The 27,556-nt window shown below is 37.7% G+C and overlaps 1 protein-coding gene across 2 annotated transcripts in view; it reads right to left on the reverse strand.

The window, feature by feature from the left end:
• The window catches only part of SOX5 (SRY-box transcription factor 5), a 289,213-nt gene that overhangs the window by 203,393 nt on the left and 58,264 nt on the right, over positions 1 to 27,556 (reverse strand). For both annotated transcript variants that reach the window (XM_030468324.1, XM_030468323.1), the window contains exon 3: positions 13,780 to 13,990. In XM_030468324.1, coding sequence (XP_030324184.1) covers positions 13,780 to 13,990 — 211 coding nt within the window. The remainder of the gene's footprint in view (positions 1 to 13,779; positions 13,991 to 27,556) is intronic.

A 27,556-nucleotide genomic window follows, 5' to 3' on the forward strand; every position in this document is an offset into this window, starting at 1 on the left:
CAAGAAATCTCAACTCCAATATTCTCCTCTCCCTGTGAGATCAGAACTCCAACAGCCATCAAAGAAAGTGATGTACATGAATAGAAGTGAAATATAAGAGTTTAGATTCACAGTACAGATTACAGAGGGGAAGTTTTTTTTTTTCCCTAACAGTAAAAATGTATACATCTTTCTGTGTTCAAATATCAGACAAAATTCTTGTATTGCAGAATGCCCTCTACATATTTTATTTAGACCAGGACCCCCTCTTACTTTTATGTGACTCCCACACTAGTGCTGAAGTGCAGCCTTATGACAATTAGAAAGGGACCAGCCAGCTGGATGAAGTCTGAAGACCTTTTAGTAAAGACTAAATGTCTACTAACTTGTGTTTCTGAGTACTTATCTTTTCCCGAAGAAAGTCTGTGTTTCAGATGGTCTGAGATGGTCACAGAGGAGGAATGAGTGTTACAGCATTTTAAAACAAAGTCACTGTAATCTCACATTCATGAAGTAACACAGTCATTATTTCTACAAGGCAAGAACAGTACGTATTGACAATTTAAATGAAGTAAACAAGAAGGGATCACAAGAGAATCTACATAACCAAACAATAATGCTTAATTATTTCTCACTCATAGTCCTTAACAGAATTATGATAGATTAAAAAAAAAAAAAAACACAGGGAAATGATTCTTGCACACAGCCAAGAGGGTAAAATTTCACATGATAAAATACATTCACTGAAGTGAAGGTGAGAGAGGCAATTTCCCTGTCACACACCCCTATTTTGTTTAATAATTTTTTTACCAATAGTTTACATCACCAAGAGTGGTTTTCTATGAATGGAAAAAGAATGCTTCATAAAGATTTCACTTTGTTTCACATAGTTTTCTTTTTTTTTTTTTTTTCTGAGTTGCATGCAATCAAATATCAGCTTCTATACAACTTTTCATTCCTCCTTTAGAGTGGGGAAAAACAAAATCACAATCACAACCTACCAAGAACTGGACTTGGCTCTAAAAAATAAACTATGTGAGCTTTCAACAAGGATTTGGTGTGTAAAGCAAACCACCCAGTGCTGCATCAGTGAGTGGGATGAGACAAGAAAGGAAGGGTCATTCACTACAGTGTCTGTTGCAGAAAAACCTGTATCTGAGGGGACACTTTGGACATCTTGCAGTCCTTGGGCTGTGACTGACGTCAGGCCTCTTCCCTCCTCTTTCACCCCAAGTAGCCTCAAGCAGCTCTCACAGCCAAAAGTCTGCCTCTAAATTTAGTTCCTACTCCTGGCACATGTTGTGTCCCAGATCACTGAAAGCTTTGAATTAATACACTAAGACCCAGTATTAAGCTGAAGAACTGACAGCTTTATGGAATGCATTCAGCCTGGGAGGAAAGATACCTGAGAGCGCCTAAAAAAATCCCAACGCCTTCCTTCTAGAAGGAATGAGATTTTGCAAAAAAAAGATAAAATCAATCAAAATAACAAATCCCCATTACTATTTTCACTATCCCAAGATTAATCAGACTGCGAGGCTGCATCCTAAGGAAGATTCAACAAAGGTCTGAAGAATACTACAGGACATCCTTAAACTTCCCTTAAAGAGCTATATACTGAAAACCTTACAAAAACTGACTCCCCGTTTCATTTTCCCACAATGGTTCCTGTTTATACAAATGCAGAAAGCATCCACATTCTTCATCTGATGCTTTTTCACCTGCCTTTATGTCTACTAAAAAAGACCTGAAGTAGATAAGTTAAAACATGGTCATATGCTGCATCGCGTTTGCTCCTGAAAATTCTAAGGAAGGTGGTGGATGGTAAATTTGGTCTGATTTCTGGTGAACATTTATGTTGCTCAATGCAAGCAGACTGATTGTTAGCAATGACACATGAGAAACCAAAGATGAAATGGAATCTGTGCTCCCTCTCACTCTCTAGAATTCCAAAAACAGTTTGCTCTATGCTGTATTTAGGCCTAAGGCCAGGGGGCAAGACCAACAACCAACAAAATGGATTTGCAAGAGAAATACAGGGAAAGCTTTGCAGACTTGGAATTGAAGAATGCAAAGTCTGGTTACATTGTCTTTCTGTCTTCTGTGGGCCCCTTTACTTAAAAATATTGGGTCAGGCACACCATGTAACATCCACTGGATACTGGTTTTCCTCCCTTCAGTAAATGGTCTATAAATAAAGTACTGGTAAAAATGGTAATGTAATAGCATGATCTTCTCAAAAAGACTGCATTTTGTTTTCATCAGGAAGAACAGGTTATAGCCTAAACGCCTACATCCTGTGTATTACCCATCTAATAATTTTATGGTTAGTTACAGACTGATTCCCAATGACAGCTTCTTAATTTCTCTGAACACAGATAGGACTGGGTTGGCCAAACTGGTAAAGGAAGAATGTGTTTTGCCTGGATTTGCATCCCATGCCCCAGAGCTTCACAGAAGCTGTGAATCAATTAGATGACACAGCAAGAGGAAATGCATAAAAAAAGACTTAAAATAAAATAATCTTCAGTGAGATGTCTCCATATTTAGTTAAACAGCATTGCTGATTAAGGCTGTACATGAGCTCAGTGTGGAATCCAGAATTGTTGCAGCTGAAAACCATTAACGAAAGCCTGCTGTCCCCTGGTTTCATCTTCATATATTAATTTCATATATGAGGAAAAGCAACTTTTTGGAAATACGTTGCTCTATTTAAGTCTAGTGTATAGATATCACAGCAAAATTACATTAATGTGCATTACACTTTGCAAAAAGACAGTCATTTTACAGGATTTGATTGAATACATAGTAATGACTACAGTCAAAACCATTTTACTGCTTAGTTGTTGACTTTTCTGCCTCCTTTTTTTTTCCTTCCTGTAGTGCCTGACTCTGTGGGAGAAAAGACACTTAGTTATGATGTGGTATGTGTTGTGGGAAAAAAAATAATAATAAAAAAAAAGTTTAGAAAAAAAATCAAGGACGCATACAAAACTTCTTCCATGGGATCTTTCTCTCTACACTATTTTTACCTTGAGATCATGTGGGTTAATCTAGAGTACAAAACTAATGCAGCATTCCAAACTGTACTGGCAAAACAGGATACTTAGATAACTACTTCCAAGTCAGGAGAGACCCTTCCTTTCCAATAAAACACTTGGACACCAGTTGTAATTTCAAGGTTGTAAAAATCTTTATCCATGATCATTCTTCCTTCCTGGCAGAGCAATACAATAACTGGTTTGAGATTTTTTTTGAGGTGGGAAGAAAATTTCCCCTTGGGCATGTATATTGGGCCTTTGCAACTACTGTTTAGGTATTTAGAGAAGATTCAAGATTAATGGCCAAGTAGCATGTCCCATACACAACAAATTGCATCATTAAAGGCATGGAGTCCATGCAGTTGGACTTTAAATCCTCTTCTAGATGTCATTTCCTGTCCTCCTATTATTTATTGAGAGATTCAGTTATTCCATTAATTATGGCCAAAAGGATCATATGAAAACTTAAGGTTCGCATCCTTTCCTTCATGTTGTAGTGTATGAACACCTGTCCTGAATAGCTATTTCTTCCTGACAGGAAGAATCTGTCTCTCCATGTCACATATTTCCTTTCTAAGCTAATACTTTTTAAACCTTCAAAAACTAAGTCTGGGTGCTAATTCACCATGCAGTGTATTACTTAGCAGTATCTCACCATCTAGGAAATATAAGACTGCACAGACTATGTTGCTGTTGTTACCTTCCAGTTTTCTAAATAATTCTCTTTCTAGGAACAGGCCTAATCCCTGTCTGTACAGGGATAAAAAAACAATTCACACTGGGTTCTTTATAAATCCTGCATTGGGTCAAATGTTGCCTTCTTAAAGCTCTTGCGTATTCTGTGGGAATTGTGAATTTACACCTGAGAGCAGAGCTTGGCTCACATCATCCTGAAGTGTCTATTAGCTCTCCCACACTCAGCAATAAATCAAGAAAGGATTCTTCTCAATCACAATAAGCCTAGAAAATAAACCACAGGGAGACCAGGAATTCAAACTTCAGTCATATGGCTCTGTCTTCTTCCCTCCAACTCACATGGATAAAAAAAGAGAAGGGGACAGAAGGCTCATTCAGCCCCAAGATACAAGGGGCCCAACCAGAGTGCAAGACAGTAAGAGCCATAAAAGGTGTGCCCCTTCTCTCTTTCAAACACACCAGAGTTGAGGTGTGAAGCGGTACATCTCATTCTTTCTCTATCTGCTTTGAATTATCATTTTCTTCCAAGTTGAATGTTCTTGTCCATGTGTCCATGTCCCATCCTTGTCCCCCCACTGAATTCTTCCTTGCACCAGCTTGGGAGCAAACACTCCTATTTACACAGTGCCACAACCCCGTGTTGCCACCTGTCAGTCAGAACTCCATTTGTCTTTGGGAGGGTGAATAAAAAGGAGGAGGAAGGGAGGAAGAAAGCAGGAGGACCTCTGCATTGATCAAAAATGTTTGGGGCGGAAAGAAAGGGGGGAGGAGGAGAAAGGAGGAGAGAGATATGGAGATAGATTAGAGGGTAACAAAACTAGAGAGGAAGATAAACAGAGACAAAAAGAAAAATGTCCTTTGTTCATTTAAATGGCTCTCTGCTCCCAAGCCCTCTGCATGACTAATGCCACAGTGTGGTGTGTAAACCTCTTGGGCACATAACACAAACAAAGCATAACTTGGCCTGAACAAACAAAGGCCTAAGCAACAGTGATTGAATTCATCTTAAAACAACAAATCAATTCTTCCCTATTAATGCTCTAAATACCAGTGTAGGAGCACTGTCCTGTTGTAATAAACAGCCATGTGTTCAATTACCGTCTGTTTTCCCAACTACTGCTCTCTTCAGTAATTACACCATGCAATGCATTCTGCATTGACATTATATTAATGTGCTGGGAGGAGAGATCTTAAATATGAATTAAATCAAGGCTAAACACCTCAGAAAGCCTCACTGAGTCACTCAAGGGCTAGCAGGGCATTCTTCATCAGAACACATAGACTAATTTTTCTCTTTGTTCACTTTTTGCTTTCATACTCTGTCTGAATAAATAAAGACACAAGCTCGAAAGAACTCTACTGCCCTAAAGACCATGACAGTAAATCTTTCATAACCTCTCAATATGTCCACTTCACCTGCACAAGATCACTGCTCAAGAAGGAGCATTTCATAAGTATCAGCTTACATACCATCAGCTAAGCAGCAAGGACAAATCCCTTCAACAAAAGACAGGTGACAACAAAGTAAGGTAAGAAAAAACACAAGCAGAAAACTTTCTGGACTGAGATAAATGCAGGAGGAGAAGAGAAGTTTTAAGAAAAGGTTTCTTACCCTTTTGCAGAACTGTCAAACAACATTCTATTGACTACTGAATAGCACACAGCAAACAGAACAAACAAAAGATATGATGAAAGACAGTATTTACTTGTGCAGGGCTCTTTACCCCCATCTCAACCTTTCTTTCCATTTCATATACACCCACATTGCACCGTTTACATTGTGTTGTTAAATAACCAATAGCAACTCAGATGAAACAGTGGAAGGGTTTCTACGATGCTGTCAAGCACCAGACAGATGCTTGGCAGTGTCAATATGGCTACATTTGGGTTGTGCCAAGGTTTGAAATGAAAAATAAAATAGGAGTAATAATACTTTCAGAGAGAGAAAGATGGTAACGAGTTAATGCACGGATGTGCAATAAATTCTTAAATCAATGGAGTATCATCCTACCTGCTGGGTTTTACTTCAGCGATTTGAACAGTTATGGAAACAGATAAATAAAGCTTTACTTTTTGCCTGTGTACTGGATTGCAAGAATTTTAATAGAAAGCAAAATAAAATTCTAGGGATGTAATGACTGCAGATTTCTAGGCCCTCTAGAATAGACTCATAGGTTTCTGCTGCGAAGACATTCCAAGTATGTCTAATATATGAAGTGCAATAAACTTCCAAAATCTGTTTCAAAACAAAATGCCCTGGGTGCTGAAAAACTTTTCTGACTGAGACTTCAGAAGATAGAGAAATTTGCACATTTGGTGGAAATAAAATTTTGAAAGTTTTTCTGACTAAAATATTACAGTGTGCCCTCAAAACTACAGAACATAGCATTCAGATACAACTCATTTGTCCTCCCCAGGTCATTAAGACACAAAACCACCCCTGAAGCCTCTCCAGGTTTTGAAACACACATTTTGATTTGAGTAGTTTGAATATTTTTCATTTCAGCTGCCAAAGCAAGTCAAGAGAAAAGCTGTTTCCACCTGACCTAAAATGTTTTATTTGATCCTGATTGAAATGTTTTCATGTCTCTTACAGCTTAATCATCTTAAACATCTAAACCAAAAACTATCATTTCCAATGAAACATTTTGTCTAAAAATGTTGACTGTTCCAAAATTTCTACTATTTTTGGCTAAAATTAACTTGCTGAATTGCTAAATGGTATCAGTCCTTAATTAATAGTTAACAAATTTTAGGGTGCCCCTCAGCCCAATTGCCCTTTTCTCTGTTTGGAGCACTTTCTGCATATATAGATTACAGTAAACAAATTGCATGTACATAGCTTGTTTTCTTTTGAGGCGATACAGAAACCACAATACAATTAAACTGCATGAGGAGAGAAGATGATGAAAGGAGTTCTATCTTAACAGTACAGCCTATTTACAACGTAGCAGATGCATATAGTTTTGCAAAACTGACAATGCTCAAACCACCTTAAAAATATCAACGCTAAACAGGCACATAACTAATAAAAGTAAGCAACAGCTTCAAACTTCAGAGTGTTTTTACAAGGCTACTTCATTAGCTAAACAAGCAAGTGGGAGTTGCTGCAAATGTTGCTCCCTGCCATACTAGAGGCTTTCCCTTGCTTCTGGTAAACAGAAGACACAAGACAGCCTTGTGAATAGCTCATGGCACAGACTGAGATCTAAAGCTAATCAGACAGGATGATAGGTCATCTTAATCAACTTCAAAAAGCCAATCCACATGCTCGTCCCAGATCCTCGCTCTGCCTTCCCTGATCGCTCTCTCACTCATTTGGCTGTGTTTTTCCCCCTTCCCCCTCCACTCAGTTGCCACAAATTGTGCTGTTAAGAAAGAACGTGGGGAGTCCTTCAGGTCTCAGCACCCTGGGCGCAGGTGGTGGGGAAAACTTTGAAGTGAGCTCTCCAGTAACTGTAGAGCTGGCCGTGCCTCCTCCATAAGCAGCTCTTATTAAAAAAAAGACCAAGTATCCACTAGAACAAAACCAAGCAGGCCTATTTAATTAGGGCAAATGCTTGATATCCACTTCTTCATGTTAAACCACACAGTCAGGCAAGCCTGGGAGGTCTGATTAATTTTAATATGCACGGTCGTGACAAGCGCCTCGGGGGTAAGAGAGAGGGGAAAAAAAATCCCACAAACCCCGCTAGCTCGACAAAAAGGTTTCAGCTAAATGTTGTGTATGTGGCCCAGATTAAGATGTTACTATTCAGCAAGGGCTTGAACCTTTAATATGAGGGACAAGAGGCCTGAGAAACAGGTGGCTCGCTCTTCACTCTTGAATAAATGACATCCCCAAAAGCTGTAGCACATAAGCATAGAGAAAGAGCTGGCACACTCCCTCATGTATATTTGTATATTTCCAGTCTGGGTCAGAGGTGTCTCCAGCAGTGATTCAAGGACTGAAATGAAGCTCAAAAAGCGAATGGTTTTTTCAAGGGGGATTTTTTTTTTCCAAAGAAGCAAAAAAGGAAGGCAGACTGCAAACTCATGTTGATGGAAAATGATCCGGGGGTAAGACTGGCAACAAGTTTTCAAAAATCCCTACTGAAATAAATCATGACTATTGAAGAGCCTGGTTACCTGGGGAATTAGGGGCAGCAGTAGCCCAAATAACTATTTAGGTCTTGGTATATAGGTCACTTATATGCTGTGATGTATGAGAGGGGAAGTGAGATATTCAAGCATTTTGCTTTGGCTGCTTTAGCTCCAGTATTATTGTCCAAAGGTACCCTGGAAAGAAATTCTAATTATAGAGATGCATCAGAGAAGACTTTAATTCTAAAACAGGGAGGGGGTAAAGGGACTGCATCTTCTCTCTAAAAGCACAAGTTTCCTGAATCTCACTTGACTATAATGCTTTCTTCTATATTTAAGATGCCGCATCAGCAACTCAGATGCCTCTATCAAAAGAGAAAAGAAAAATCCAAATGCTACAAACCTTTGAGGATGTAAGCAAGAGAGATTTGGAAGGGAATCTAAGCAAATTTTGAAAACATCCATTGAAATAAACCGTGACTATTGGGCTAAACTATTAGGAAGGGAAACACTTAAAAACTGACGGTAACAAATGGATAAACTCCACTTTGAGCAAGTAGGAGCTGGCAGGGCTTCAAATGAAGCTATCTCTGTTTTAGAGTTAAAGCACTTGTTAATAAAATCCAAGCCACTGCAGCATTTAGCAGTGCCTTCTCTTTACATAGGCCTATTTAATAAACTTAGCCTTTTACTTTTTCTTTTTTTTTATTATTTTTATTATTTTTATCAGCAGTATATGAATGGACATTTCCATATGGCTGAATCTTTGAGAGTAGTGCCTGGAAGTTAGATGCTGGCTTTCTCCACAAAAGAAGACACATTTTCTGGTGACAGATTGCACAGATGAACATGGAACCACAATGCACTTGAAGCATCCTTCCACATCAGCAGGACTGTACGAACAAAACTTAAAAGTACTCTTACTGCACAGTATCCTTGTTTGTCCTTCAGTATAACAGCATTACAAAGACTCTTCAATGTGTACTTTGTCAGGGGTACAGTGAAAAACAAAATAAAAGAAATTCAAACCTCAACCAATTAGAGTATCCTTAGGCTATTCCCAAATCCGTTCACTTTATTTCTTCCCATTTCATCAGAGGTGATTTAAAAACAAAAGTCTGCATTTTAAAGGCCTCCATTCTTCTGCTCATTAATGGCTTGCTTTGGAATTTATGGCATCAGACAGGAAAACCTCTTGATTTCTTTACGAGATACACTGATTAAAAGTTTGATAATATTAGGAGATATTCTGGGGTCTTATTTCAATTAGAAAGTCTGATTTCAAGATGGTTCACTTTTATAGACTACAGAACTGCTTAAACAACAGCCATTTAAATTACCACAAGAACAGGTGTTGTGATTTATAATGTAAACTCAAACATCAAACACAAATAGACTTTGGGGGATGTTCAGAAGACAAAAATCATGCCCAAGAGGCCTTTCTCATCCTTTTCTTTTCGACTAAATAATTACTTTATAGCATTGCAGCATACCATAATACATGGCACTCTAATACTCACATTGCCTCTTAAAGTTCTGCTAACACATACATTTCCTGCTTGCTGAACACTTGAGATTAATTGTTCCTGCTTAGAAGACCTAGGGACTAGATCAAAATTTTGGAATAGGAACAGTATTAAACTATACATATGCACAGTTCTTTGAGTGTTTTTTATTTGTACTTGTGCCTAAATGTAAATAATACGTGAAATTTACATACATGTGTATCTATGTACTTGGACTTATGCAAAATTCAAAGTATTCATTTAAACAGCCAAACCAAACTGAGTTTCAGAGGTCCTTATTATAGAATAAGACATGCAGATGAATGAGTTTGCCCACAAGCTTGTATGTGCAGTCTCTGTGATCAGGTAGATGTCCATACCATCCCTTTTATCCAGAATTTTTGCAAATTCCGTATGATAGCATAGATCTAGCCTCATAAGAAAAAGTATGGAAGTTTTAAAGATAAACAGACAGATAAATAACCTATTACAAACATATACTACCAAAATGGAAAAAGAAGATTGATTCTTAATTAGAAGTTAGGACACATAAGGAGCTGGTGAGTACTCTGGCCTTTCCTAAAAATAGGAGAGAATTTATATGTTTGCCTATTCTTTTTCCAAAAGCCAAGCCATACATTTAGAGGAAAAGGCTACACAGATTTCAAAGATTTACTTTTCCACAAGCACAGCCCATAAATTAAAATACAGCAGTCCAATCTCATTAATAGTGAAAGAAAAAGCTAAGTAGCTGCTTTGGTCTTTGCTTTCATGAACTTGTGTCAAGCTCAGTGACTTCAAAGAGATTTCCATTTCATTTCTACAAATGAAGAGAACAGACAGACAGAGAGTCTCTGCCATTCTCTGATGCCTTAAGAAAACAGAAGAAAAACATGCCTGTATCTCATTCCCCTAATGATTTTAACTGCAAAAAGAATCCCATGGTCGGCAGACGACCCTCAGGGCTAAGGCTTGAGGTCTGTCATAGTATGTAAGGCTTCTCCAAACCCACTCCATTATCTTCATTATTGTATACCAGGAATAAAAGGGGACTGACTCCTCTTCTGAAGTTCAAGTTAGAAAGGACAGAATGTTTCATGTAAAATAACATTGTGTGACTTCAGTAATAGGTTTATGCCTTTGGGGGCCTAATACGAAAGCTACATATAAGGATTTTCTGCAGAATTTGAAAGAAGAAAAATGGGGATTGCATTAGCAATGAGTAAAATTCCACAAGTTTTAGATTTGCTTAAACACTCCACGTCTCTGTGTCAGCATGACTCACTGTCAGTCACATACTTTCATACAGCAGGAGTGAAATGGCAAGTTCATTGGGAAAAATAAAAAAAAAAAAAAATAGCACAGGACTTTAGAGCTAAGTATACAGCCCAACAAAGACCAAAACCAGACACATATCCAAGTAGAAAAGGAAGCCTACTGGGAGCATTAAGCAGGGGCATACATACAACAAATATGGAAAACATTTATATGAACAGTGATGCTTCCCTTATAAGCTCATTTGTATGCACATGGTTACATATATGCATACATACATGTGTACATTCACGCATTCTGAGCACTACGTTTCATAACTCTGTAAAAAGCCTTGATGTTTATTGATAAAATTTACTAAATACTAACTCCCGCTTTCTAACAAACATAATTTAAGAAAACCGTTTACCTTGTATCAATGAGGTTTCTTAAAAAGTCAGACCTGCTATCAATATTTTGGAATATCTCATTTGTCCTCAAAACCCATTTAAGAAACAAGAGGTCCTTTCCTTGACTGACAAGAGGCTTGGATCAAGAACTAAAGTTGTCTAGCCAGCTCTTCTCTTTTTTCCAATTTTGAAGAAAAAGGCCATTCAAAAGAATACTTCAAGAGCACATTTCCCAGAGTAATTCAGAAGACAATTTAAAAAAAAAAAAAAAAAAAAAAAAGAGCAAACATAGCCCATTGTACAAGTTAAATAATATATAAAGTTTTGAGTACATAGAGAAATGGGAATCAGGCTCATATCTGGTCTTTGAAAGTTTCACAGGAAATTGATTTATTTAAACCTCAACTACTGGTGGTAATGTTTCCCTTTCTTCCCAAAGTGAAATAAAGTATTGTATTACTGTTGTTGACTTCATGCAGCTAAGCTTAACCAAGATTCTCAGTTAAGAAACAAAGCTCCACAAACTCACAAGATTAAAAATTGTTACTGAAATACACAGTGATCATACATTGTAAAATTGGTACCTATATGTACTACCAAAGATTCCCACTTGTAACTTATCTCATTCGTGGATACATTCATTAATATGCTAATTACCAGACTAGCAACCAGTAATGACTGACAAATTTACTTTAGCACTACATGAAGAAGACATGACAATAAGTAGATTTTCTGCTAAAGTTCAGAGACAAGACATTGTGCTTACAGCAGTACATACTTCTTTTAGGGAAAAAAGACTCGTATTTGTGGAAGATCTCTAAGAACAGTTTTGCCACCTACACCCAGAAATATACATATTTTTAATTAGCCACTCTAAAACCAGTCATGTTGGCTGAAGGGAAGGGGGAGGGAGTCTTGTCAAAATGATGCATTTGTCCCTCACCACCTTTCAATGCTCCTATGCAAGTCTAATTTTCTTCCAAGCAGGCTCACCTCTCTGGCCTCCTTTTGTTTCATGTCCCATTTCCCATTCTCTTCTAACTTCTGAACTTTTGTTAGTTCTCTTTTAAGGAGAAAGAAAAAAACCAAAACACCCTACCCTTTCCTATTCAATTTTTTTTCCTGGATGGGGAGTAAGCAGAGACATGAATATGGCACCCTCATAATGATTTAACTAGGGCTTAATGAAATTTTCATCACAACCTGCTGTTCATTTTAATGGCCTTTGAAAGACAATAGAACAATGGCTAGAGGAAAGAAAAGATTTTCTGTTGCATGCATTTGCAAAGCCCAACATTCAGTTGCTCCCCCTCCTTTCCCTCCCAATCTCTTCACAAAGCTGTAGATCTTTTGTTTGTACTGTATATTTTCATTTTAGTAAAGCAGAGACATTGCACAGGCTCTGTAGCCATTCACGTGTCTATCTTACAGCCCTTCCTTAATGGAGTCTGTGCAGCTTGCACAACCTCATACTCAATTTATACATTGCCCAGAAGCCCCTCTTCTTTCCTCTCTCATATAATAAAAGCCTGGTCTCCTTTCCCTGCCACCCCATGCCACACACATGAAAGATCTTTTCCATTCAAAGGCACAAGGTAGGTCATGGCACTGACCACTAAGTCAATGTAAATGCAAAAATGAAATGCTATGATTCTACCTATATATTAAAAAAAAAAAATGCTTGGACAAAGAATTTGTTTCCCAGAAGACCCTAACTGTGTGCTTCAGTCAAGAAGAGAAGACTAATTTGCAATCCTGTCATGCACATATATGTGACAGTGTGGCTGTGTTTGCATTTGTATTTTCATTCCAGTATGCAGGCTGTCTAAAGTTTTCTTGTAGGTATTGTCAATTGATGCTTCTACACTGAGGTGGGTGCTGAGGGCCATGTTTTTAAACATTTGAAATAGATTTCTACAAAAGGATAGGCAGGTGTAAATGTAAATGAACTCTTTATCACTCTTCATTAGAGAGTAAGGCTCAGTATCTTCAAACATCAGCTGGATGACAGTCTCCTGGAAACCTAGCTGTAAATATACACGCAAGATACCCATGGAGAACTTCACCTTCCAGTCAGGGGTTTGACTCTGCCCCAAGTAGGCAGCAACTGAAAATATTACTTAAAGGAATACTGGCTTCTCAGAGGCAAGATATTTATTTAGTCTTAGTCTCAGCTCACAAAGCACAAGTGGCATTGTCATTGATGTGGATGTACATTCTCAAAAAGAAATTGATTCTCCAGAGATGATACCTATATGCCAAGGTTGAAATTTGCTAGCCAGACATAATGCAGAGAAAGTCTATACTGTGTCTGTTTGCATGGCACCTGCACCACAGATAAATAGAGGATGACATAATAGGACATGCTCCAGACAAAAGCTTTCATGATGACATGCCTACTAGATAACTTCACAGAAACATTGTCATTGCTGATAACACTGCTTTTTCCTCTAGAAATGATGGGGGTGGGGGGGAAGTAGTGGTGTAAATGACCCTCAGGCTGTTAAAATTAGAGTGTTTGTTGTACCCATGTTGAGGAGTGAGGAGTTGAGGAGTACTGCAAATGCGACAAAAAGGCCTTAATGCCAGACAAAGGCTATCATTTGGGAAAAGCTAAAAATACTAGCTATGGTGGGACACTGCTGAAATTTATCTCAAATAGGTAGAGAAGAACTATGAGATCTTTACTTCGATTTTGCGAGCAAGAGAAAGCAAATGGAGCAGAAAATGGGAAAATTAAAAAGCATACGTATCCAAAGAATCTGGAGAAAAGAAAACAAAACAGAAAATTTTGGCCAGTTTCCCAGACCTTACCTTCTGGCTCATTTTTGATGAGCTCCTCCATTTTCCTTTGCTTAAGGGTGTCTACAACATCTGCCAGGCTCCCCTTGCGCCTTTCAGGGGTTCCCAGGGCTGTGCTGGACAATGATTCTCCACTCTGACGCCCACCTTCTTCTGCCTTCAAGGGTGAGGTAGATGAGTTGTGCGGGGCAAATGAAGACATCACTTTATTGCCATCAACTTCCTGAAAGGGAAGAAAACCAAGATGAAACATTTCTTTCTTTTCTTATAGGAGGGAAAAAAAAAAAAAAAAAAAAAAAAGATGGAAAGGAAGAGGAATTCTTTGTTCTTTGAGTTCATTTCTGTTTGTTCTTCTGTTGAAACCTTTAAAAAGGCATGCAATGCTTCAAAAACACCCAGAACAAAGCCTATCCGTAAAGCATAAACCAAGATTACAGGCTGAAGTGAACAAAGATCAGCTTGCAAGAGAGAAACAAAATACAGTTTTTCCCTAATTGAGAAGTGTTGCACTCACAGATTTCCTAATAACAATGGTATTGATTACCTTTAATTGTTTGTTCTTTTACAGCTTTCTTTTGAAAAAAATCTTCAGTTTTTACAAGGACCATTAATTTTCTGGCTTTATAAAGTACTTAATGCCTTGATGGCTAGTTGCTGCAAGAACTGAAATAGTAACCAAGTATTAAATGCCCTTCACCATATGACTTATTATTTTAAGCCAGAGTTCAAGTAGATTTCCCATCTATAAAGATGAATTAATTGTTTTCTGTTCTCTTAAATGTATTCCTATTTTCCTCTTCCTTCTCATACCTTCATTTCTTGTTGAGACAATATTTTTCACAAAGGTGGTCCTAATGACTTTCACTGGCTGCACAATGGCAAAACTCTTGTGACTTCCTAGAAAATATACATAACTCTCCTCACATGAAAGTCCACAGAGGTCTACTCATTAATTTTAATGGAAATCAAAACTGGTTCCAGCATCTTCCTAGTTGCCTCCATTGATGTAAGAACCTTCCCCTCCACACTTCTCATAATGTTCTCTGCATATATTCCTTTCCTCTTTTATGTCTAATACCCTACCCCTCTGTATACCTCTCTGAAAATTCTTATTTTTTTCACTGCTAATATATGCTATCTTTACCTTGCAAAACATAGGTCAGTGCCTCCAAACAAAGCCTGCAGCAGACTATACACTGCATAACATAATGCTGCAAACATTAAATTTTTATTTTATATCACATTCTCCAAAGTTTTCATTATCCTGCTTCTTTAGATTTTGCATTGCAGTTGTTTAATGAGTATTATTTCTAAGAAAAAGCTGCTGGACCACCTTGTGACACAAGTTAAAGACTTGGTTGAAAAAGTCTTAACAATTATGAATTGTTTTCTTTTTATCAGATGTGAAAGCAACACATACAGTCTTTTTAGTTAATTGTGCTACACTTTTGTAATTTTTTCCTTGAGCAGTATTTGATGTCTCTTGTTTAATAAACACCAATATTTCAGGAAAAAAATGTGTCTTTTCATAAACAGAACATAAAATGCTGAAAATAGTCTTAGTAAAATTTAAGTAAATCAACACAAACCTATAAAGGAAAGACTATCTGCTTCATTTTGGCAAAAAGATTACCTTTGGTTACGAAAACTTTTAGTGCAAACAGTTTTGAGCAGCTTGAATGTGTTATACTAGTGAATAAATTCCCTAACAGAATCGGATTTAACTGAGATTACAATCTGGGCCATCATATGCCCCAAAAGCCAAACCCAGTGATGTTAATGAGAGACTTTCTACTGACGTCAATGAGCTTTTGACCAAGCCCTAAAAAATTTTCCGACTCCAGTCAACAGAAATACTCCTTTTTTTCACTTGTACTTTTTGTTCTGCATTTGGAAAACTACTAGTTGCTAACAGTGGAATTTAAAAAACAACTTGAAGTTGAATGTAATTTTTTTCACAGATGCGGACCTGAATAAACTGCTTTTTAATACTCATCTAAATAAGCAAATAGTTAACTTCAGCATCTATTCAGATTTTATTGATTTTTATTGAAACCCATTATCACCAAGTGGCAATTTTTTCCTGTACGAAAGGCAAAAAGAGGAAGTATCTTGAAAAATGCTTTCTTATTCACACTTTGAAGACAGATGAGCCAAATGCTATTCTTAGTTACAGTTCTTAAATCCACCTATACCAGCAACTATGTATCAGAACAGTATCATTCCTTATTTTAACAGTAATGAGTTCCTTGGTTTTATTCCAAAGTGGGCCCCCAAGATCCTCGAGTTTCTGTTTATGTCACATATTGGTCACAGACACAAAGGACCTGCAACAGGTAACCAAACCTATGGAATCATCATGTGCAATGTACATTTTGGGTACATGCAAGTGGGTTTTTTTCTTTGTTTATGTAAAAATATATTCTGAGAATAAACCAAGTTTGTTATAAAACAAGCAGCATAAGAACAGAAGGACTGTATGGTATGAAAAGTAATATAAGGTTATTTTTAAGATTACAAATTGGTTGTCATTCAAATGGAACCCAGAAGTACGTTCAAAACTACTGAATTTCCCTTGCATCTCTTTCTGGGGAAAAGGAATTGTGAGGAGGAAGAGGACAAGAGAGTAGTTTGTTGGTAAAAAGAACATCATGAAAGGACTCTACATACTCAAATCCTACTTCTTTCAAATGTTCTGTGTAACCATGGAAAAAGTCACTTTTGTTTCTGCATTTCAGTTTCCTACCTGTAAAATAGGCACAGAAGAAGAAATTTCTTACATTGTAAAGATCTTGGAATAAACTCATTAGTAACACAGAGACAGCCTGCCACTACAATGTTAGCTAAAAACATTTATTACAGTACCACAGTTAAGAAGACTTCTCAGCTGGACAAAAAAGGAAAGTGATCTACACAGAATTTTTTAGAAGACAAATTACATATTAAAATACCCTTCTAAGTAATCATCCCAAAAAGAAAACGTTTCCTTAGACAGCTCCTGTTAGGTGTGCATGTATGCAGTGTTTGCATATCACATACCTGGGCTATTTATACACTTATGGGGGTTAAGATACATTCTGCTTAATCAAAACACATATACAGTAGGGGAACAGCTGCAATCACATCTCAGTAGGCTAAATTACAGTATACCAGTGAATTATTCATTCAGAAAGATCTGTAGCAATCACACATTCATTGCGTGATTTGCAATCTAAGAGGAATCCTCTCCTTTCCATACCAGCAGACGAGAGCACACATCAGCTACTGCTGTTGATGAGAGCTCAACATGCATCCTCTAGCACACCAGCTTCAGAATCTGTCTTCCCCACTTGTCCATGATCTTCTTTTTTCTATCATTCAGAACAAGCACCTGAAATGCTCAACTATCTGTGCTTTCGCTCTACATCCGTCTGCTTTAATTTGCTCTTTCTTACGCCATTACTGTGGAAAGTGAAGAAAAACTTTCAGTGGGTCTGGATTTTTACTTTTAACACTTAAAAAAAAAAAAAAAAAAAGAAGAAAAAAGAAAGGGTAATTCCACATAAAACCTACTCAATGGCTGTATAAAGCTTAAAAACTTCCAGCAAGGAAAATCTGCTGATATCACATAGAGGAGTTTAGCTGTCCCCCTGAAAACACTCAGAGAAATCCTTGATGGCAAGAAAGATATGTCAGCAACAGCTTACAATTAACCCCCTGAGAAGGAAGTTCCCTCCCAAGGAGTGAAATTTAGCAGGTTCCTTTTTTGAAAGGACATTTTCACATGGCTTTTTTTTTCAACTATCTACTACTGACATTTTAAGCTTAAGCCCATCGAGCTTCACACAAGAGTTATCTTTCAGTCATCAAAACAGTGGAAAAAGCAGACACTACTGTACTGGAGAACAGGCTCTCAGCTGCATAACCATTTCACCTGTTCAAGTTTGATTACATTCCAGCCTCTGGCACTGTTAATCCTGGTAACAGTTCTGTGCAGTTAGCAGCTGCTTGGTGGATGGGGCTCTATTGTTGATTTGCATTGCGAATTGCTCTGTTAATGTGTGCTGGCACAACATTTCATCCCACTCGGAGCTGGAATCGTACTCACCAATACCTGATGCAGCTGCTTCTTGCTTTTCCCCCTTCAGAAAGGCAGTGGAGGATCTACAGAGATCCCACTGAGTCAAACACTTTAGGCCCTTCTTCCCAATAACAGCAACAATATTAAAAAAAAAAAAAAATTAAAAAAAAAAAGTAAAAAAAATTTGGCCCACGTTTCACGTCTTCTCCTGTTCCAAGCTAGAATCCACAGAAGACTTGTTCATTTACAAGAAAGTTGCCTCTATATTGCCAAACAGCTTTCCACCTATGGAGGAAATACCTCTTCCAAGGTTTAATGATAAAACAGGCTTCTGCCCTTTCAGGATGAGGTCAATAATCTTCCTTTGTTAATCTTGGGCAAGCTTTACTTAATCTAGCCCCCTTGTCACCTTTGTGATTGACAGGAAAAGTCACGTCACTGGACAATGGACTTATCCTCACCAAGCAGTATCTTTTTTAAAGATTACACAATGTTACCCTTGCTCTCATAAAAAGTGCAAACATTTTGCTGTTAAAAGAAACCATTCATTCCAACTGTATCTTTCAAATTGTCTGTCTATGTTTCCAGGGTTCAACCGAGACCTATTTCAGTTCTACAGAGGGACAGTGAAATGCTTAATGAAAAGAAACAGCTTGTATTTGGTGAGATTTTTGAAGTATCTCTTAGTGCTCTAAACACATCTTATATTCTCCTTTCTCATCTAGAGAGGCAGATTACTTATGTCTGCAATTAAACTCAAGACAAAAAACTCTGTTTCTCTGACATTAAAATTTTGTCCCAAACCAACCAATAATCGAAGTAGAAGAAAACTCAGAACTAAGTCTGAAACTGTTAATTACCACCATATGGTACGCAAGGAGGCTGCATCTGCAGAAAAAAAAAATAAAATAAAAAAATAAAAAAATAAAAAAAACAACCCAACACTATTATGAGAATCAAGCTTCTGGCTTTGCAGCCAAAAACACCTGGAATACAATACTTGTGTCTTTAAAACAAGCACTGATATTGTCTGATTTAAAGAAGCCTGTTATCCTAAAAGCAACCTAACAGGTTCTTTTTTCAAAGCTGGAATTTTGCCCATACTTTGGCTCTTTTAGAATGTGTAAGGAAGACAGGAAAGATTTTTTTTTTTTTTAATGCTTTCTACATTAGACTTGTAGGCTTATCTATTTTATAGTCTCCATAGTGACCAGAAAGCTGGTTAACAGTATGACATGAGAGATACTAAGAAAACAGAATACTTCACACTTCTGAAGACAAATTATTCTTAAGCAGTTTAGTTCTGTTTGGTTTATTTTTATGTATTTCACCTAATAAACTTTTAGGAAATTAGTATCTACGCTTAAGATTGAACAGCACAGCTACTTCAAGAGAAAATCTGAGAGCTATAAAAACACCTCCAGTGCCCACAGGAGGTCCACCAGCAATTATAAGAAAAACCAAACTTGACATTTCCAATATTTTTTATGGTTTAAAAGAACCAAAACACACACATAATATTCACAAAACAAGAATGATCTTTTATTTTTTTTTTAACCTTCCTTTTACAATCTTTGCTTCAATTAATGTAATAAACTTACTTTAGGTACATAAGTGCTGGGAATCATAACTTCAAATCACTTGAGTGATTTGGAAAATTCTCTCCCTTCTACACCCTGTGCCATTGGGACTGTAGGGCAAATATTACCATAAACCTGTATGGTTTATGGTGGCTGTCAACCTGGCACCTACAGGAAGATGAAATGCATACACCATAAAGCTTCCCAGTGAACACTGTTCTTTATACACGTTAGAATTTCTTTACTTCTATTTCACATTGATTAGGATTTTTGGCTACAGGTTTCCTTCCAGAAGTGAAGTTGCTCATCAGTGGCTGAAAGGAATGATCCCAGGGAGATTTAAAAAAACACAGTGGAGATACAGTGAGAAAAGGGGAAGCTATGTAAAAGGACAAAGAGGCAGGGGGAAAAGTGGAAGAGGATAAATATACCATTAGGAAGTAAGAACTGAAAAGAACACATAATCCAAGGAGGGATAAAAGTGACGTCAAAGGGTGTCATGTAAACAAACATAGAAAGATGTATATCCACAGGCTGTGGTTCTGCTGTTAGATCCATGCAAACCAAAAGCTATTCTTATATAGATATTTATTCTTTTTTTATAGGACTGGTTTTAATGATGGGGAGGAACTGAAATATAATGGAGAGCAAAGTTAACAAATGAATCTTAAGAGTAAGCTGAAAAGGTCATTATGGCAGAAAGGTAAAAATTTTTACCTGATTTAGGTGAACTAAACATAGTAAATAGAAATGCAATTTTTTTCTTTTTACAGTGACCATGCTCAGTCAAGCAAAATGCATTCAAGTCCAATAATGTTCTGGCTTTGCTGAGATGATGTATTTGGCTCTTCGTACTTTGGAAGTAGTATAGACAATGGGATGGAGTATAGTTGGAAGTCTGTTTCTAGTGGAGTTCCTAAAGGGTCAGTACTGGGACCAATACTATCTAATATATTTATTAATGACCTGGATGAGTAATAGAGTGCACTGTCCACAGATCTGCAGGTGACACAAAACTGGGTGGGGTGGCTGACACCCCAGAAGGCTGTGTTGCCATTCAGAGGGACCTGGACAGACTGGAGAGTTGGGCAGAGAGAAATTTAATGTATTACAAGAGCAAGTGTAAAGTCTTGCATCTGGGGAAGAGGAACCCCAGGTACCAATACAGGTTAATATGTTGGGGACTGAACTGCTGGAGAGCAGCACAGGTGAAAGGGACCTGGGTGTGCTGGATGGCTAGAAGGTCAAGAGAGGTTCTCCTCCCCCTCTACTCTGCCCTGGTGAGGCCTCATCTGGAATATTGTGTCCAGTTCTTGGCCCCAGTTCCAGAAGGACAGGGAACTGCTTGAGAGAGTCCAGCACAGAGAAACCAAGATGATAAAGGGAGTGGAACATCTCCCTTATGAGGAAAGACTGAGGGAGCTGGGTCTCTTCAGCTTGGAGAAGAGGAGAATGAGGGGCCACCTCATTAATGTTTATAAATATGTAAAGGGCAAGTGTCAGGAGGATGGAGTCAAGCTTTTCTCTGGGGTGACTAACAAGAGGACAAAGGGCAATGGTTATGAACCGGAGCATAGGCAGTTCCATATAAATAATAGGAAGAATTTTTTCACTGTGAGGGTGACAGAACTGGAACAGGCTGCCCAGGGAGGATGTGGAGTCTCCTTCCCTGGAGACATTCAAAATCGACCCGGACGTGTTTCTGTGTGACCTGCTGTAGGTGACCCTGCTCCGGCAGCGGGGTTGGACTAGATGATCTTTTAGACTTCCGACCCCTAACTTTCTATGATTCTGTGATTCCATGATTATCAGTTACCAGACTTACTGAATCCTGATCACATTTAGCTCTCCTTTTAAATATTAATATGTTTGCTTGGTACTGGAATTACCCCTTTTCATTGGCTACCATTACTCTCTCTTGTCCTTCAGGTCGTGTTTATTTGACGTCAAGTGCTGTACCGAATTAATGACCTCTTTTTGAAGAAGCAGAAGATACACAGGAAGAGGTTTCAATGGGAAGACTAACAGGTATTTCCAGTGTTTGACATCTTTGAACCTGGCTGAAAATTATTCAAAGCTCGAAAAGGAAGATCATCTGCTCTATGAACCCTGCTACATCAGACACCTTCTTCTATCTTTTTCCTCCATATGTAAAACTGAGACGACAGTAAAAATTTCCTACAGCTTACAGCATTTTATATAATCGACGTACAAAGCCTAGAGATTAATGGACAAAAGCCTCACAGCATCTGTATTTTCATTTTTATTGATGCAATAAATACTGGGGTCTTGTAGTGCTCTGTGGTGTACTACAAACCAATCACCTGAAACCGGAAATTGTGAACTTTCTCATATATCAAGCATCACCCCACAATAAATGGCAGTAACACAGCAACGTGCTTCAATTTTTCCCAAATACCATGCTACTCAGGCTGCTGCCATAACTGCATGAGCAATAGGAAATTTCAAGTGTTCCCAAGGTCTGAAGATGAGTTGTAAGAAACTGTTCAGCTGCATTCACACAAAAGGAATCACTTATAACCCATTTTGCATTGATTTCTAACTTCATCCTCTGCGATTTACAGAACACAGAAGAGATTTTTCAAGGATCTGAAGTATCAAAAGATACAAGGTGCTGCCTAGTGGGATTTTTGAAAACGAACAATAATATATATTCATTTAATTCTCACTGATTTCATTATAGGTGTTGGAAGCTGAGCAGTGCAACTGGCTGACTCTCTGCCATTCTTCAACAGACCATTATCAGACTATCTACAGTACAGAGCACAATCTGATAACCGATGCTTTAAGACAAACATTTCTCCTCCTCTGGCTGTTCTGCATTCCAGCCCATCCCCAAGCATATAGCACAAGTTTCGTATTTCTTACTGCTTATCCTACCATTTCTACTTGATTTATTGCAAATCAAAGAATTACATAAAAACTGTGGACCTGTATGTAGTAAAAAATATATGAGAAAATGCAGTGAGTGAAATTTTAGAACCTTTTTAAAGTGGATGCCTAAAAGTAGTTTTTATAAATCCTTTTATTTTGTACTACAGATTCTGATCTTATTTTTAGCCCAACTCTTTGTCCCGTTTCTTTCAAGGAAGTGTTCCTCCATATATAAAAGTAAATTGCCAAACTTTCTAAAGAATACAGATATTAAATGTAGTAAAATACCAATGACTAGTTTGTATTGGATAAATGTGGTTAGTGACATAATTCTTGACACCCATCCTCAGAACAGATCTCTCCTACTGCTTCTTTCTCCAGCAAAATTCATTTTAAGAATGTAAGATAGGATTACATCTATTTGCTCTCAAAATACTTAACAAACAGAACTGGCATTTTAAGAACTCCTAATATGTTAGCTATAACTTGCAAAAACAAAGAACATGTTGTACTATAACAGCCTTGTTATCTTCATGCTAGTAATCTTCATGCTTAAAAATAATAAATAAAACTCTGCAAAAGCACTTTAAAGACTTTTATGATCTTTTCCCTGCGGGACTAAAGATCACCCTTAAGACCTTGCTAAACAAAAAATAAGACTACTTATCAAAACAGCTTGGTAGAGTCTTCAGCATACATTAAATCCTTCTAATAGTTTGGAAATCACTGGGTATAAAAAGATTATCTTTGTAAAACGACAAGCTTACTAACCAAATACAACAGCTCTGGCATTGTGTTATAAAAAAATATGTTAAGTGTCAAAAACAGTTTCAGTACTGGCCTTTTTTAGTATGAAACAAACCCATTGTCTGTGCTATCTCTGTGAGAGAGCAGGAGAGGACCCTCTGAACAGATTTTAGTGATACAATAAAAGGGATGCCAAAGGCTAGTAACGGCTCCAGGGCTATTCCCAGCTACCCAGCTTTCATATTATGATTTACTACAGTTTTTAGATGGCAAAAGGGATGTACTACCACCTCGTCTGTTCTCCAGTAGCCTACAGAAAATTGCACCAGAAAGACACACTGCACCTCATTTCTTTGGGTGGCTGAGAAGACAGTGGAGTAAAGAACTGCTCACAAGCCATATATGATTGGGTCAAAAATGCATCCTCTGTGTTGAGGATTGCAGGTAATAGGCCTTGCAAACTGGGGAACAAAAGAAAAGAAAATAGCCTGCACCTGCAAGAGCCTGGGCTCGCGCTCATACTTCCCCCAAGGCAGTGTGATTCTGCCAAGTACCTAAAACAGATACATAGCAAAAGAGCGCACCCCTGTTGTCCCAGTTGTTTTATTTGGGCTAGTAAAAAGTTTTCAACAGACAGGGAGGTTCCCCATCCCCCTACAAATATTCTGAACAGCAAAAAAAAAATACCAAAACACTCATTGCTCTGAAATATTGCTTCATATTTGCTTCCTTTCGGTCTAAAACTCTTCTTATACAGCCCTTTCTTCCACAGCTCTGGGCTATTCCTCTTCCATTTTAGAGCTTGTACCATTAGCATCTTTTTGGACAGTTAACATATATATTTACTTTCGTTATCACTGGCCCATATTTAGTTCTTCCTCTTTCAGTCTTCCCTCACAAATCAGCTCCTGCAACTCTTTAATCATCTGTTGCTTGCATCTGAAATCCTTCCAATTTGCTGACTTGTCTAACGTGGCCAGAAATGAACACATTTTTCACATGTGATCTTAGCAGAGTTATGAGGAGAGGGACAATTGCCTCCTTGTTACCGCCTTTTTGCTGCCTGGCAGCACAACAAGCTCATATCTAACTCCTTTTAACACACCTAAATCTTATTCAGCATCACTGTTTTCCAAGTGCCTTACTCCATTGATTATCTGTGTTTTGGATTACTTTAGCCAGCTGTATCAGTTTGTAATTCTAAATTTGATTCTTTCCTGCTATGCAGTCTTCTCTTGATTCCTTTGATATTATGGTTCAATTCTCCCTGGTGCACCACTGGCAACTTTAATGAGTGTACTAAAATTCCCTTGTTCAAACTTCTGTAACAATGCTTTTATTCCTCTGTATTTCTAAAACGCTGCTACAGACGCTTCACTGTCCTATAAATCCCACACCCAGACCTAGACAGCTTGCAGCAGGCAAAGGACTAACATAACCCTATTCTTTTCAACCCCTTTTCTTTTTTCCAACTACCTTGAGTAACAAAGAGACAGATGCTGCTACATAACTAGGAGGCTCTGACAGGACAGGGGAAGGAAAAAGCTACTATAATGAAGGACACCTGTGCAGAGCATACGGGCATGGCATTTTTCCTTCATTTCTACTTAAGTTATTCTTCTGACAGTCTCTGCCATTGTGGCTTTTCAAAGAAGGTACCTACCTTTTTTCTCAAACTCAGTCTACCAGCCTCTTTCTACTAGTTAAATAAAAACATACTGTACATCATCACTCTCCTCTCAAATATTCATGCATCACTGGTTTTCCTTGTAGTTACTTTACCTGGAAATTTCAAACAAGAGGCATGAAACACTAGATGGAAGAAGCATCTTGCGATGCAAATGCTTAAAGACTGAATTCCAAGCAACTTCCAATAATCAGCTATTTTGTGACTGCTCTTTATACATTTGAAGGTCCTAGCAAACATTTAGTATCAGAAACTACACACATGAAGGTTAAGTGTGTGGCTAAATCCACACTTTTAAAATAATCACGTTCTGGTTTAAGTATGTTGTATATTGTTTGTGAGACTTCCCATTTCACTTTTATTTATTTACTTTACCATGTAATTGTTCTCTTGCTTCTGAAAACATTGCAACCAGACTTACAGGATGGTTGTTGCAAGACGAACCTCTCTTAGGGCACGGTGCTCTGAGGTCCAACAGGTGTTCCAGCAGAAGTGCACAAACACTGCTCTGAGTCTGTTGCCCTCAAGACTGGTTAGCCTGGCTTGGTGCTACTGCTCCAGATTCAACTGACCTCTTTGCTGGCTTGCTCAGGACTGAGCTGAGCCTGTGCGTCAAGCCTCACCTTTTATTGGCCCCCTAATCCTGCTCATGCGCAGTTGGGGCCCACCCTAATCAGGCACAGGTGGGCTTAACACAAGCTCATGCCCACTACCTGGCAAGTAGTGGCACCTGGTTGCCTCATTTCACTACAGATAGTAACTGTCAAAATCATCTTTGCCTCCACAGAAATTAGGATCACTTTCTTTCTTTCTCTGAAAGCAACCTCCTCAAGTTCTCATTTTCTGGAAGGGCCAGAAAACATTTCTTTATTAAAATGGAATTACTACTTCAGAAATAGCCCCACTGCATCCACTGGAGTGAACTGCAGCATTAGACACCACATTTAGAAGACTTTTCAAAATTTTTCAAAATTATTTCTATTGGTTCAGAAATATGTCTTGCCTCATTCACTTTTTGCAATGCACATCATCTAGCACATAAGACAGATGGGTCTGTTTTTATCTAAGTTCACTCTTCTTTTACCTGCCTTTTATAGATGTCTTCAATTTCTTTCTACTACTTACTCTCTTACACTTCTCAAGTAAAGATTACACAAATAATAATTGATAGGATTTTTCCAAGCAGTAACTGTTTTAATCCTCCTTAATAGTTATTAAAAGACCTATTTTCCCTTGAAAATTTGTTTCACCTGCTCTTATTGTCTTTTATAACTTGATTTTCCTTCTATCAATGACTGTTCCACAATTTTAGTGAAACAGATTTTGGAATTCTAGCATGAATCAAAGTAGCCTTCTCAACGTTGGAGGAAATAATAAAAATAAAATTAGTAATAATAAGAATAATTATAGCAATAATAATAACAACAACAATAATAAATATATTCTATGTTAATATTTTTTATATATATATATATATATGTATATATATATATATTTTGTGTTTACCAACACAGAATAAACACAAGCACAGAAAATCAGCTCCACAGAGGATGTTTACGGAATAGGAAGGAATCTTATTTGGATCTTATGTCCTTCAGAGGATGGTCTTTTATCAGAGAATATCAAATATATCAGAATAATTAATAAAAACTAATATGACAAAAGTCAGTAACACTGATACATAAACACAGGTGTTAGAGCTATTAAAAAATATTTATTAATCTCCACAAAACCCCTTTGGCACATTGCATTTAGAGAAAACGAGGAAATGACATGAACTGACTGGCCAGGTTTCAAAGCAAGGTAATGACAGAGCACATTCAGCATCTACAGGTTCCCGAAAATGAATTCTCTGTTCACTGTCTAGTACACCTCAAATAGCAACATTATGTTCTGGTCAAGGGAGCAACATGATGTCATTTTATCATTTAAGTTCCATTCAAAAGCTCATTCAAGCCAAGCTTAAACAAGATTTAAAATGCACACAGACCCTGCACACAGGAGCCACTTTAGATCATATTTGATTGATTCAAAAACCCCAGCAAGGTCTAATTTATGACATATTCACAGTTGTACTCTCTCTGCAGATCATTTATGCTTTCTTCTGTTCCTTTAAATTACAGTCAGTATCATACACTGCCTACTATGAAGAGATCTTTGTGATATGATAGAGATGTTGACACTCCTGATTAAGAATTACACAGTAAGAAAACTGTACAGAAATGCTAATTCTCTTCCCCTTTCTCCTAACTTTCCTAAATAAATCTGATCTTCGTTGGCTATAAGGCAAGTTCATTCTCAGTCTCTTGTGCCATGTTTTTAGAGAAATCATACTTCTGAATCTGGTTAAGTCCACTATATATTTTCCTTAACAATTAATTTTGTGCACTGTTGTATGTCATGCTCACAAAAAAACAAAAACCCCAAAGCACATCTATTCTTTTATACCCCCAGGCAACTACCCACCAGCAGCAGAGTATGAATAACTTTTGCTGGAAATAGTCTTTCTCCAAGCTCCTCTTTGAATCACTGATTTGAGTATTCCCTGTAGTTTCCAGTCACCATGAAGTGATGCTGAAAAACCAACAGAATTGCCCAACCCAAGTAAGACAGACACTATTTTCTCCACTTTGGATGGAAAGAATGTAAGCTTTGTTTCTGACAAGAAATTATTAGTTGACTAATAGAGCATGGTTTTACAAAATCTGTCTTTTTCTGGCCCTAAATTTATCAAGACCAACTCCCTGGATGCAATACACCCAGGTATTACTGTGCCTACCAGCATTGAGCTGATGTACAGAAGGTTTCTAACAAAAATTT

This window comes from Calypte anna, chromosome 1 (assembly GCF_003957555.1).
Source record: "Calypte anna isolate BGI_N300 chromosome 1, bCalAnn1_v1.p, whole genome shotgun sequence".
Taxonomy (NCBI): Eukaryota; Metazoa; Chordata; class Aves; order Apodiformes; family Trochilidae; genus Calypte; species Calypte anna.